General features: G+C 36.6%; 2 protein-coding genes across 4 annotated transcripts; one reads left to right on the forward strand and one right to left on the reverse strand.

Moving 5' to 3' along the window:
- Positions 1 to 42: 42 nt before the first annotated feature.
- Positions 43 to 4,911, forward strand: LOC143458869 (uncharacterized). 3 transcript variants are annotated; one of them, XM_076955793.1, is made up of 14 exons: positions 43 to 739; positions 865 to 1,001; positions 1,187 to 1,291; positions 1,372 to 1,537; positions 1,645 to 1,832; positions 1,929 to 2,028; positions 2,124 to 2,278; positions 2,354 to 2,445; positions 2,767 to 2,874; positions 2,986 to 3,224; positions 3,347 to 3,508; positions 3,944 to 4,050; positions 4,183 to 4,311; positions 4,405 to 4,911. In XM_076955793.1, exons 1-14 carry the CDS (start codon positions 634 to 636, stop codon positions 4,567 to 4,569), a joined length of 1,959 nt encoding a protein of 652 aa, XP_076811908.1. In that variant the 5' UTR covers positions 43 to 633; the 3' UTR covers positions 4,570 to 4,911. The 3 variants fall into 3 exon arrangements, with proteins under 3 accessions (XP_076811908.1, XP_076811978.1, XP_076812059.1); XM_076955863.1 differs by having other exon boundaries at positions 4,410 to 4,570; XM_076955944.1 differs by lacking the exons at positions 1,645 to 1,832; positions 1,929 to 2,028.
- Positions 4,912 to 5,545: 634 nt separating this feature from the next.
- LOC143461594 (uncharacterized) lies at positions 5,546 to 13,274 on the reverse strand. Its single transcript, XM_076959363.1, has 8 exons — positions 12,148 to 13,274; positions 11,182 to 11,392; positions 10,807 to 10,985; positions 10,298 to 10,396; positions 8,783 to 9,085; positions 7,567 to 7,742; positions 7,322 to 7,394; positions 5,546 to 7,145 (listed from the first exon to the last, which is right to left on the reverse strand). Exons 1-8 carry the CDS (start codon positions 12,314 to 12,316, stop codon positions 6,481 to 6,483), a joined length of 1,875 nt encoding a protein of 624 aa, XP_076815478.1. The 5' UTR covers positions 12,317 to 13,274; the 3' UTR covers positions 5,546 to 6,480.
- Positions 13,275 to 14,412: the final 1,138 nt, after the last annotated feature.

Below are 14,412 nucleotides of genomic sequence, written 5' to 3' on the forward strand. Positions count from 1 at the left end.
ATAGTTAAAGGATATACTTAATACTTTCGTATAGTCCGAAGGATGTTTCAAGTTATCTAACTAGTCCCAGGACACAAAAACCTTGTAACTTATCACTGTCCATACTATATGTGTGGTTATAGTCAGTAGCGAGAGATTCTTTTCTATTTCTGCATGTAAAGTGACGTCATCAGGAACGCTGGTTTAGCGTGGGCATGAGGAAATTCCGCTCTCGGGTATTCCTGAAATAATTATGAGCCTGCTGCAGGTATTTTAAGCGTTGAAAACCGCAGAACATTTGATTGCGGATAGAACATCGGATTTCGGGTTTAATAAATTAAATTTTATTTTAAATTAAGAACCAGTTTATAAGGGGGGAGGCCTCAGCATGTTTTGCAAAGGGAATGACATTTTGCAAAATTCGTTTTATTTAAAGAGAAGAAGATATAGGATATGAAATAGGTTACATTAAATTTCTGTCCAGGCTAAGTAAAATGAGTTATTGGCAGTGATGAAATATTGGTTACCACTCCAACAATTAAGAATTAAATTTCATAGCATCAGATAATAATTGAGGTCGAAGTTAATAAGTTTAGTTAGTTAATAATGATTGTCTTGATACACGGCATCAAATCGTTCTAGAAATCGGCTTTGATGTTAACTTATAGTTCTGTCCATATACTGAAAATGATTGACATCACAACAGTCTTAGTTTGGCTGACAATAATTTATACCTCCTGCATGGCTCGCAGTTTTTCTGGTAAGCTGTTTTCGTTGCTTGCTGTTATTTTGATAAAACGGTTTGCAAAATATTCGTAACAATAAATTTGAGAACCATTTGCTTGCAATAGTGGTTTTTACAGCGCAAGCTTTAAATAATTTCAGTCACAAAAGATTTTTTCGCAAGATGCTCCGATATCACAGGAAAGTCAGTAGAACAACGCATAGTCTATGCGCACTGGCCATTCAGGTTCAATTGTGAAAAATTTCTTCCCAGAAATATCAGCATCCACTCATCCGAGGTTTGAATGACTACATATGAGCGAAATATAACTACAACATTAAGCTATTTGGTTCATAGTTTCTACGAAATTCTAAATAGGTTATAGATTAGCGAAAGAGAATGGGTAAAAGCAGAATCAACAATAAAGACAAAAACCTCTTTATCGGCAACAAACAAAAGCTTTGACTTTTATATTGCTTTTAGTGCTATTACATAAATGATGGTAACTTTACAAAAGTTAACTTGGCGTCTGAGGACGTCATACTTTCTGAACAATTTCCCTTAATGTCATCGTTTTTATTGGTCCAGGTAAGAACAACTATATATTCTAAAGTAAATGAAAATCTTTGGGAGTCAGCTGAAAAATAAATTTTTAAAAATTTTTTTAGTTTGTCAACCATAGTTTATGCTGGAAGAAAAGGATAAACTTGGAGTTAAGGATGCTGCCAACTCGGTCGTGTTACGAAGATGTCGATTATGAGCTCCGACGTTATTCAAACGCCCTTCACCTCACGGTAGAAGTGGGACAACCTTTCACAATTAAGTGCAAACCGCGTATGTGATTTCTTGACTTCGTTTTGACATTTAGGCCTATACTCTCTGCTTTTTGCAGATGTTTGCCAACTTTTTGTTTTATGTCATAGTTTTATATTGTACTGTAGCGCCAGGTTCCGGTAATCGAGCTATAATGCCACCCTCCATTGTCGACAAAGTAGTTTGGAGATTTACAAAAATGAACGCTGCCACTGTTTCCATTAATCGAAATGATTCTTGTCAAAATGCTACCACCAAAATTAATTCCTCACGATTTGATGAAGAGTACGACGATGATGGTCATCTGATGTTTAAGGTAGTCAACTGTACCTGAGTTTGCTAAGGCTAGTTTACCTTATAGCGGACAAACTTCCGCGTAATAAATCATTGATATTCTTGGGAAATTTCTAAGATAGGAGAAGCTCGTTTATCGGATACCGGCGTGTATTCTTGCGAGATAACTTCAAACGGACAAACAGCTTATATAGCGCATTATTCAGTTTGCTCAAGAAGTAAGTTTGTAAGGTTTCGTTTTTTTGATTTTGTGACAAAAGGTTTCGAAATATACCTGAAATCCACAATACCAGATTTTTTCCTTTTTCTCCAGGGAGGGTCAATCTCGACGACATGTTGAGTGTTGATTGTAACTTTGGTGAGCAAGTTGTTTTTCAACAAGATCAAAAAGTAAAAATCGCTTGCAAAGTCTACATCCCTGGTAGAATCACCAGTTCGAGCTCGTTAATGATGTTATGGAAAGTAGAGGTAATGGAACAAATATTAAGACAGAGTATTTCAGTAAAATCTGATTATTGATTACCGGGAAGTTTTCTGTTCCAGCTCACCTCAAACTCTTTAGTCATTTGCTCGGGTGCTGTCACTTTAACCAAGGACAGCCTGCATTATGAATCGCCTCAAGGACGTTGCAGCTTGTACGTTAGTTGAAACTCACTGTACGGTTAATATTTCGAATTGGATTTTGGCCTAATAATTAATATCGCAAATTTATCCTCAAATTGAGGAAAATCTTTGCACGACTTAATCAAACTCGACGATGACTCCTTACCGCTCGAGCCATGGCAACAACCGATCTTATTTTTGTGCATCGAGTTCCAATATAACTACACATTTTTTATTTGTTTTTTTATAATTTTGGTAAATTGCTCGAATTTGAGCCTGTTCACCAGGACCACAATTTCGAAGACCAGAAACACGATGTACGAATTTCGCTAATATCAAATTAAATTTTGCAGAGTGAAAAGTTCTGACACTGGAAAAAATTGCTTTCGATTTTACACGGACTTTTTAAAGAGAACAAATCGAGAAAAAGGAACTATCTTTGATGTGCTTTTAGAATTGCCGTAAGTTCTGCAGGTTTTTTCAATACGCCATGTGTGCTGCGTTCATTTATTCCAAAAACGGCTTGCGCAATTTCTGTAGATATTTAAACTTTGTGTTTTGCTTCTTTTCAGTGAAATGAAACGAAAGAATGCAGGAAATTACACGTTGAATGTAACGTATTCAGGCGTAACTAGCGCCAAGACGATAACACTTGTTTATGACCCTCAGAAAGAGTTGAAGCATTTGACAAAAAGTCTGGCTGCAGTTTCCGTTATAATGGTCGCCGTGGCTGCAACCTGCGTACTAATGTGGTGCAACCGATACAAAATATTCCTGCTTGTTCAACATCACTTCTATGGCTATGATAAGGGCAAGACACAAACTTGCATCACTCTGTCTGTATGCATATATAACTAGCACCTTAATTAGATACTTGGTATTAAAAAATATTTTTGATTGTTATGTTATTTGATCGCATATTCGCTTGTGCAGATGACAAGCATTATGTTGCCTATATTTCGTACCACATTTCCGACAAGATGCCCGACGACATAAAAAAGAAGACTGAAAAAGTGGTTTCCTGTATAAAAAAGCTAATGAAAGAAATGAACTATTCGTTTTACGACGGCGATTTGAACAACGATGCTGACAACGGTAATCTTCACTTTTTTACATAACCTCAAGCAGACAAAATATAAAATCCGAACCCAGGAAGATTTGGTAAAATTAACAAGTATTCAGAAAACATAGTTAAACACTGAAACTATATAACAACAACGAACAACGATTTTTTAATAGAATGCGACAGGCTAATTACTGTAATTAGGTTTCATTCTCGAGTTTTTAAATACACCCTGAAATATGAATATGTTTCACCACGCGCGTTTTGCAATGAGAAATTTTCCATTGCTTTTCAACGGGCTCCTACAACAATTTCCTTACTGCAATTATTGAACATAACCAATCACAATGCGCCAGAGGACAAGGCGTTTACACGTCGCCCCGTTGAAAGGATCATTCTCATTTAAATTTGTTATTTCCTGCTGCACACTAGGTAACAGTTTGAGGCATGTTCTGTTTTTCTTTTAGTCCGTTGGGAGTCATTGCTTGAAAAACTTGAGGAATGCCACAGGACGATTGTGGTACTGACTGACGCTTATATTAATGACAGCTGGTCACGTCTTCAACTTCTACGGGTAAATATATATTTCGATATGTGGGAATTTTGCATTTATTTCATCTACTTTAATCTTTTTTACGTATAAATGCGCAAGGAGGCCGCACCTGTTACGCTGAGTATTATAATATGAAACATCTTCTCCATGCAGAGTTATGAATCTTTGACAAACAAACAAACAAAGTTAATCTTTATTGCGCTTGCTGGAGCTAATGTGGTTTTAGAACGTGTTTCCAAGCAAGACAAAGACTTGCCAAAAAAACTACACAAAATGTTACAGGTGACTGGACAAAACCAATATGACGTTGACCTACCATAGACCCACACAGTACTTTTCATCTCAATGTACTTTGTGTAACTGTATTCTTTTCAGAGAAGTCTCATAATCAACTATAAAAGTAAATCGTCCGACGTCCTTCTGAAGAACAAACTCAGATGTCTATTGCCTAAACTAAAGCGGGACTTCGTCATGGACCGTGACGTGGTATTTGAAACTGGGGGTCAAACGGGGACGAACTCACCTTTGTTGAAAAGTTAGATCAATGACAAAATCTTCGGCTTTTACATGAAAAAACATGATAATGCTGCTAAATAGAGAGAAGTATGTGCTTGTCGTAATACTGCTGTTGGTAAATTTCGCCTTTATTGGATTTTACGTGTTAGGTTGTTTGTAGTAATTTCCTATCGATGTGCGTATGTTAAATATGAGATTACGGTACGAATACTTACCACTTTGTGGACAGAAAATGATCGTATTGAAGGTGTAATCTTCCAATAAAATCCTATCTACAAACGTTATTGCTTACTATTTATGGGATTATCTGTAAGAGGTTTTGAAGTCTAATGTAAAATGCCTTCCTGCGGCCATAGGCGTTAATTTTTATGTGCGTCATGCTTACCTCGAACCAGCTTGTGACTTGACGTCATAATAAACAATGAGGTAAACAAATGGCCTACGTATATGCTATAGAATTAGAACAGAAATTAAAAATTGCAAATCAGAACAAAGGTGTAAAATGTTTGTGAACATTAGTGTGTGTTCTGAAGTTGATTTGTGCCACATTTTGAGTACTTTGTATCAAGGCATAAATCAAATTGATTGAAATGCAAATCGAATACTAAATGATAAATCTGAGTTGGGAGTCTTGTGGAAAATAAGTCTACACAATAAATCTGTTTTGAAAACCTTTTTAGTGAACCGCCTTACTATGAAACGTTTACTTAACCCATATCATACTATATGTTTTGCTGATAGAAACTCGCTTACGGAAATTCTCCCTTTAACGTGACCTAAATCACTTGAACGCCCGTTTGAATGTTTTTCTACTATTACCTTTTTCCCTTTCGGTATTACCTACTACACGTGAGTTTCCCAGTTAAGTATTCATCATTGTCTTAATTTTTGTCAACCAAGCAACAAACAACAATAAGGAGCGATGAATGGTCCTGGGCCCGTTATAGCTGCGACTGTTGTAACTCCTACATGCTGAATTGGCAAAAATCGCAATTGAGACTTTGTTGAGCTTAGTCATGTAAGGTTTTAATTGTTCATGGCAAGGCCAAACATATGACTGATGTTATCTCGAATAAAACATTAAACTGTAAACAATATAGATATTTACAATTATTAACAATATAACAATTTCGGCAGTCTGACAAATAATATTTAAAATCAACCGTAAACTACGTCACGACAGAAAAATTCAAATATCGATAAATAATCATTATATTGCACACCCGATAATTTCTAATATTTTCTTCCGGAATTCGTTAGATAAATAAATACGGTCAAATAAATAACTAATGCACGAGGAAGCGTGGTGATACTGAAAACGACGCCTTCATAACAATTTCTCAAACAATATAACAATTGCAGCTTACTTGTTCATACTAATCCAGTCACGATTTTAGAACACGCGATTAATTTCTGTTTAAAGATGACTGATGAAAGAAACATGTGATATTTGTTTTAATGTTTCGTAAAATACAAACGTAACATGTGTTTCGAACACGGCCACAAATCTATTGGTTCCCAGAATACCTACAACATTCAATGCGAACTGTCTCAAAAGATTGGGTCGCATTGGTAACAAAGATTTTCTCGTTCATGTAGCCAGGCTTTATTTCACGTTTACGGTGAACCGCAACACCTTTAACTGTGAGTAACTATGGACTGTGTAGCGTTATCACGTTCATAAAACAAACCGATGATCTTTGAAAAGCAACATTTAATTGTTCGCAGCCAGACACCGACTAAAACCCTCTCTGCCCTCTACAAAAAGCGCACCAGATTTACATTTAACGAGGGTGCCAAATCATGTGATTAAAATAGTAAAGTACAAACACGCAAAGGGTGCTAATTGGTAAAAACGCTTCAAAGGAAAACACGATGCTAAGCAACCACACATTACGTGAGGAACAAAGTGCGTAACACATTCATACACGAAATCTATTCAGCAAATGTTACCTCGTAATTATTATTCGTCCTAATACTCCAAGGATGATCAATACGCGAAAATTTTTGATGAGGAGGATGTTCTTCGACTATCACCCGGGATGTTTGTTTCAGGTGAAAATCGTCAGTCAGATGTTTACGAACGAAACATGTATCGTCATCAATGACTTCCGAATCTTTCAATGGTGTGTCCAAATCTGTCGTGGATTCATTCTCGCTGTCTTTCTCATTCCTCTCCCAGTAACAATTGACGCTAAGATCGTCGTCTTCCGAGGACACGCATCCCTTATCCATGTAACGATCAGGGATTTCTTCTTCATCGGATGATAAACTTCCCTTCTCAAGATAAGCGGGTGCGATTGATGGAGCTTCTTCTCCTTGATCCGATTTGTTCTCCCACTTCTCTGCGTAATGATCTTCTGGATGAAGAGCCGAAATATCATCGCATGTTTGATCCGTATTCGCGCTGGCGTTGCGATCTTCCACAACGAAGCTGATACTTGATAAAGTGACATCCGAATGAGATCCAGCTTTAGACAAATCATTTAGGATAAAGAAATCGTTTTCTTTGTTGTTTGCAGAGAATTCCATTTTGTCATTGCTGTTGGCTGAAGTTGGCCTCCGGGGGGCAGGATCGCAGATGGCTGCTATCTGGTCTTCTGCAAGACGCCAAAGACACAGGAAATGAACATTAATTACCTTTAATTTAATGAACATTAATTCATTTAAGCGCATATATTGTTAATAACAAACAAAAAATATTTTTTCTAAATCATTTTCACAAGAAACAAATTTCTTTAACGTATGAATTACTGAAAACTGTCGGGACTTTTACCAAAAATGTCAGGGTGTGCTTCTTTGTCACTCGCAAACTGCATTGTTTGTCGACCTTGGTCAAATATATCTAACTGCATAAAAAAATAAACATGTTAAAGCAGTTTTTAAGTCATTTTAATCTCAATAGAAGTTTGCTTTGCAATAGAAGAAGCTTTTCACAATAAATTACTAATAAGAACTATACCGCAAGAATCCTCTCATATTTAAAGGAACAAATCTCAATAGAAGTTTGCAGTCATTTACCTTCGGGCCGTGTTTCTTGCTGGTTGTCTCTAATCGTTTGATGCCAAAACACAACAGAAGGATCACCAGTGCTAAAGCAAGCACACCAGCAATGGCAGACCCTAGAATCACGGCAAACTTCACATCGCTCGATAGGTTTCCAGAACGGTTATTATCAGGAACAAAGGAATCGTTCACTAGAAAGGGATTAAAAACTGGTTGAGTGGAAAACAGTGGTTTCGGTACAACGTTAACAACTTCAAAAGAACCTTATATCCTTAGTGATTGACAAAGTGAAATTCACTGGAAAGTATATTATAAACGATGCATTGAAGGGATTTTGGGACAGGGTTTTGACTTGACTTTGACTTATAGCAATGAACTGTCTGCTCTAGGATTCAATGAAGTTTACAGAGCGGCGAAAATTATCATAATCAGTGCTTTTTCAAATAAACAACAGTAAATTTTTACGTGTTTACAAACTTCTCTAAAAATGTTGGTGGCGTCATTTAAAATAAAAATTTTTTTTTGCAATTCCAATGCTCCGAAATACCTTTATATAAGCGACCATAATGATAAAATAGTAAAATTTATGACTGTGGAACCAAAAACGGTATGTAAGGTGAGACATTACGCATACAAGCTCGCCCAAGTTCGAAAATTAATTCCAAAATAAATTATTTTAGACTTGCAATCGGTTTAAAATGGTGGTAAAACGCAGCAATCAGTATAAACAAAGTTTCCCTTTCTTTGGCACTCACAAGTCGAGGTCATGATCGTCATCATACTTTCTAAAGAAACTATTTTCGGTCATTGCAATAACTTTGCGCCAGTTCTTGCAAAAGTGTGCAGTTGAACGCTCTGTCCGCTACGTCCTGCTACGCGAACCAGCCACAGTAAACGCAGACAAGCCATAAATTAATATTAACTGGGTATGATCAATTGCTACTTCATTTGCTTTTTAAAGGCTTAGCCATATTTTGCGTTTACGTAGATCAGCAATTCATTTTTTCTATGAAAAGAAACACGACTTGAGTTTATTAAAGCTTACTCATAAATTGGGCAGTTGTTACACATGTATTTGTAAAGGTATGTTTCAATGCCATGTGTAGGCTATACTTTGTGCATATGGCATAACTATTATCAAGTATAACATGCAGCGAATGCGAGTACACGAAACGTTCCTAAGCGTTAAACTTAGGGGGTGTAGATTTGCAAAGATCTTGCTAAAACTTACCTTTAGGTTCAATACAAATGATACCAGTGTCGTTTGGGTTAACTAGGTCAGTCCAAGGCATGCACACTGGATTATCGCCTGGAAATGTATGGGAGTAAAAATCTTCGACGGTGCCATTTCCTATGACTTCTTTAACTGGTATGCACGGAATAGGATCGCAAGCAGCACCATCGATTACAACTTCACTTTTGTTTGTAGACCAATCTAGAGTAGTTACACTTGACAGCCTGTAAACGTTACGTTTGAAGAACCCTTGCAAGGAGCCGGTGTTATTTTGAGTTCCGTCGTACGTTCTAATTTCATCTAAAAGCAAGTAAAAATCGTTTTAGAATACGTTCAGGTTAAAGGGTGATTATAAATGTCCTAAACATGCCTCCGCTCTGAATTCGATAAACAACTGGGGCTTTCATGAACTGGAAATGATAAAAGCGAAGCGAAGCCATAATTATTTATAATTAAACAATAGGAATACTTCTGATAAAATAGACGATATACGCGTTTTGCATTTAAGCATGTTTCAAAAGCAATTCTGCATAACTGCATTTTTAACGTATAATTCACCTTGAATAATGGCTGGGACTGTATTTCAACGGCCGAGAACAAATTTGCCTACTTTCCGTTAATACGTGTCATCCATTGTATATTTTATACGATTACGAGGAATAACTTTCGTATACAGACCTCAATTTGAATCACTTTTTCTAAGTATCAGCCATACATAAAATATATCCTTACGACTACGGCACCGTTGCCGTATACCAGAACCTGTCCGGTACAACTCATTGCTTATGAAGCAAAATTACGCCATATTCTTTTTGCAACTATTGTATAGTGAATAGCTTCCTCACACGATTGCGTTCACATGAGGATAGAAAAGCTTTAAAACCATCATCAGGGGCTTTCAACCTTCATGGACCGCAAGATACGGGACGATATAGTTCAAAAAATTTTATTGAAAAACATTAGAATGAGCGACGGGTAATCGACTGATCGTGTTAGAACTCACTCACTGCTGTTGAATAGAAACCAACAAAAACGAAGCTTGTTCAATTTATATTGGGCTAAATCCAATGTATAATCACTGCATGGGCACCTTACTTCAAGCCTAACGCCGAAATACATGCAGGTGAATCCAAATTTCGTGAATCCTATCGGCAAAGTTTTAGCCCGTTACTACGATTGGCTTATCCTACTCAATTCGTTTCCGCAAACTGACGTAATCAGAATTGAGGTAACTTTATCAGAGTTATCACAAGTCATCTAAAAATAATCTTGTAGGCGTTCTACGGGGGAATTACATATGAATATAACCGGCCGTACATCTGTGATAGAAACTCTGTTAAAAGGGAAAAAACACTCAAATCAGTGCAAAACAAATGAAGGCCAATGAATTCCTAAACACAGTGAAAAGTTTTTTACGCCTACTTGGATACAATGTTTAGCGCTTATGTTAGCTATTGTATAGTTACTATAGTGGAAACTTTATAGTTAAAATAGCATACTTTATCAAATCACCTTGAGTGAAATTAAAATAACAAGACTCTTCGTTCTTTTCCAAAATTGCTTTCAAATAATTTTCAAGGCTGAGCTCATTACTGCATTTGAATATCTGGTCTGCAATGAATAAAGTCGTACGTTTTAAAATTCGTACCATTTAATTAGATGTGAGCTTTTGTGATTGTAAATAAAACTACAAACTTGAGCGATGGAAGCGATAAACTTGCGACAAAACAAGGTGCTATATAGTGCCAATTCAGGAAGGGTCAACCAAGAAAAAAGTGTAAACACCACAAAAATCGTGTTTTCAAATCTTTTTGCTTTAGTCTTTTGCGTTACTGAAAAAATTTACGACTTACATATTTTCTAATATAATAATTATTTCAGTGATCTCAGTATTAGTGAGATTCAAAAATTTAGCATTAAGAAGTATGGCGACTATTTCTTTGCATATCTCTTCTTCAATAGCTAAATCTGTAACATAATGTACAGTAAAACACGCAATGAGTAAACATTTAATGTCTTACTTGTGCAGTCATGTCTATTGAAATGCAATTGCCAAAAGTGGGTCGGATAAGATTCATGGGATGTAAACACAGCTGTTCTGTCTCGGCATTTGCCCAATGGGCAATTACCCACGAAATTTGAGCGGGTACCACGGCTCATCACCAGCGGTTTGTTCATGCACTCGACGATCGGATGATATCTGTAATAGCACGTACCCCTCTTATCAACCACAGCTCATCAAAATAAAACCTCATGCGCTTTTAAAAGCGACAGGAAAATTTTATTATCGGATTATACTTCATAAATCACCCACTTAGAAATTTATCGTTTCTACCGTCTGTCGTTTGCAATCGCAAAACAGTAGATAATTGTTTATTATTCATATACAAACTTACCTTGCTTTATCGAAACCGTCTTCGTCAGTATATTCATAGAAGTGAAGGCGGTAACTAGATAGCAAGTTTTCACCAAGGGTAACACCGTTTTGAAGGGACCATTCTATGTGTCCGTCCACAATTTGGTAACTAAATCTCCCTTGGATTGCGGATACATTGTTGCCGATTGAACATGTTTTATCAAAGTCAAATGTCGTCTTGGTATTGTTACCTGCAACAGCAAAATTAACATCTCAAGCACAGATCTGGCTAACAGCTTAGGGCCATTTACAGAAAGTCGCATAAACCGAATTACGGACCAACTCCGTAATATGACACAGCAGATGGTGCAGTGCAGAGTACAGATCGTATCGTGCAGGCTAAAGGCTTTGCTTGTTTGTACAAGTCTGTTGAAGATTTAGTAAGCGACTTATAAACACGTCCTGTTGTGTAGAGTGTGGACTACAGGATTACTCGTTTTAGTAGCTTAAGTTAATTCGGAATCTTCCGTAACAATGCACAAGACCACCAGCGACAGGCTGCCGCTCAGAATTTGCTCTTGAAATGTGTTAGTGATAGGATTATATAGTTATTGCAGAAGCTTCATCAAAAAACTATTCGCCTCTTTCGTTGCCCCACGCTAGTCAAGTGCATGATATACAGCATTAAAACGGCAGGGTTGGAGGTTCAAAGCTAGAGGCACAAAAAACCAAAATGAATCATGTTTTATTGTGAATTTAACTAACGCTATAAACATTACCATGTGAAGTACCCAGGTCATTGGTGGGCAAGTACAGCAGATGTACAACAAGCATAGCCAAATTAGTAATATATGCATATTGAGTACATGAACATACCAAAGCACCTTCCTATCTGATAACATAAAATTTATACATTACGCAATTAATCATGATATGTTGCTCATTGAGAAGGCAAGGCATGGTCGAACCAGTGTGATATTACGCATGCTTTTTGCTAGATACTTACACAACTGTTCCTGTGTGTCGCAATACCAATTTGGCGTATCTTTACATGGACAAAAATAATTGCATGACGGGTTTTGTGCTGTACATTGGCAAACGTTTCCATCATAATCATTTTGGCTCAAAATGGCTTGAAACAGGCATGCTATAACTAAAATCAGTAGCATCTTCATTTCTTATTTGATTAGTACTGGTTACAGGATCATCGAAAAATCTTAACAAATTTAAAAGACAAGTTACAAATTTCACCTATGGTAGATATATAGGCTAATGCTACTAACAGCGCAAAGACATGCTTATTTACTGAAATTAATAAAGTGAACAAAAAATCGGTTTTTGAATATACATTTAAATGCCACGCATAGCAAAACTAACAGCTGTACAACTTATGTGTACACCTTATATAGCTTCACTTCAAATGGAATATGTGTGAAAAGTGACAGAAACGCTAACGTCAATCTTAGTTTGAAGTAAAAGTATCGGAAGGAAATGCACAAAGTTATGAGCTGGCACTATTTCAGCGAAAAAATTTTACTTTTGAAGCGATTTTCACAAATTTCTATTTGCCATAAATTGAAAGTTAAAGCAAACATAAACCCACGTTCACAATTAGCGTAAAATTATCTTCTACTGTACGTCTGTAAAGGCAAATCAACTCCAAATCACCAAAAACAACTTTTTATGTATGAAAATGAGTATTTCAAGGTAAGTACGTCACGCAGCTCGTTGTTACAGATAGGCGTTCAGGTAGAGAAAGGGTTTATATAAAATGTTGATACTAGCTGTTTAGGGTTTAAATAAAGTTCAGCTTAAAATAGAAGGAAAATGTAAGTTAGATATCTATGTTACAACATTCAAGTAAGACTAAAAAGAAACTGTAAAAATAGCTTCGAGCGTACAATTATTTCGGTAAAATAGCGATAGCCTTTATGCATATCTTTTACATGCTAACAACGGACAACGTCACCTACTAACGATTGCTAACATTACTAACATTGCTAACATTACTAACCACCTTTCTACACTGAACGTTTTTTCAACTGAGACACCCTATAGAGCAGTTCAGAACTACACAAAATGAAGCTACTATCTATTTATGTTAAAGTCTACCTATAATACCAACTCTCTCTTCGGCTATAAACAACATCTCTTCACAACAACCATAAAACTAATCTGTGACGATAGCAAAGTAACATTCGTTTCAGTCCAAGCTGTATTGGTCATAGCCGCACGTTTCGCCATTGGCGTTAAGTTACTGTACGAGGTCGTTGGCTGGATTGCAATCACGCACAAGACCATTGATTAAGGTTTCTTTAAAAATAAAAAGAAATGTGGCCTTTCTCTTCTCGCGCATTGCTTTAGCGATTACTCACTGCGCATAAAAATGGTCGAGTAGCCTGAATTTGGGTTTGTATAAAAGCTGTTATAGCTTTCGTCACTTGCGAAGATATCGGCCACTGTGTAATGATGTCGAAATTATGCATTATTTCTTAAGAACTTGGGAAAACCTGAAAGTTATAAGGTTTGTTTCTGAAAACAAGGTTTTTAGAGTGCAGCCTTCCAAGTTTAATCAACAGTTGCAATAAACGCGTTTTCTCTCTTCTCTCCATTTCCAAACAAATGCGAACCATTCACAGACATTTGTGGTTCTTACTCATTTTAGCGCTGTAGCTGAAATTTAAAACCATGAAAACAAGTCACTTAGTTTTATCGTGAGGAGGTGAATATCGTTGGTTATTGATTTGAAATACGCTATGACACAGGGTGAAAACGTTTCTAAAAAGACGTGCTTAATCATGATGACGCGGCTGTGATCGGTCAAACCTGGTAAGTTTCGACTTCATCAGTATCAAAAAAAACAACTTATCCCTGATGAGTATTGCCAGTACTTTCTATGTCGTATGTAAAGGTCGGATATTGATTTCTTATATCTATTTTAAGCGGGAACTTTACACGACTGCACTGCTGTTAAACGTTTAGACTGAGCTGCGTGATATGTTTTGCTACACAGAACAGAGGATTTTGTTAAGGAAAGAGATGTCGAGCTAATTTATTCAGACGTATGGTTCGACCAGAGCCTTCTCTACGAAAATTACGTAGAAAACTTGACTATACTCGATTCGGTTTTGGTCGATTACGTTACAGCATAAAAGCAACAATAGTGTTTCTTTTCCTTGTCCAAAAATTTTTCAAGCGCTATATATTGCCGGGAATAGCCTACAAAGAATTGTGAATGAAATCTTTAAAATAAAACATGATTTATTTACAA

This window comes from Clavelina lepadiformis, chromosome 1 (assembly GCF_947623445.1).
Source record: "Clavelina lepadiformis chromosome 1, kaClaLepa1.1, whole genome shotgun sequence".
Classification (NCBI taxonomy): Eukaryota; Metazoa; Chordata; class Ascidiacea; order Aplousobranchia; family Clavelinidae; genus Clavelina; species Clavelina lepadiformis.

Excerpts from the sequence above, each read along its gene's own strand:
- LOC143458869 (XM_076955793.1), top strand. The coding sequence starts at position 634 with ATGTTAACTTATAGTTCTGTCCATATACTGAAAATGATTGACATCACA. Across the intron at positions 2,446-2,766 it reads CCTCAAGGACGTTGCAGCTT|AGTGAAAAGTTCTGACACTG; the intron begins GTACGTTAGTTG and ends TAAATTTTGCAG. Across the intron at positions 2,875-2,985 it reads GATGTGCTTTTAGAATTGCC|TGAAATGAAACGAAAGAATG; the intron begins GTAAGTTCTGCA and ends GCTTCTTTTCAG.
- LOC143461594 (XM_076959363.1), bottom strand. The coding sequence starts at position 12,316 with ATGAAGATGCTACTGATTTTAGTTATAGCATGCCTGTTTCAAGCCATT. Across the intron at positions 10,986-11,181 it reads GACGGTTTCGATAAAGCAAG|ATATCATCCGATCGTCGAGT; the intron begins GTAAGTTTGTAT and ends GTGCTATTACAG. Across the intron at positions 7,146-7,321 it reads AGCACACCCTGACATTTTTG|AAGACCAGATAGCAGCCATC; the intron begins GTAAAAGTCCCG and ends GGCGTCTTGCAG.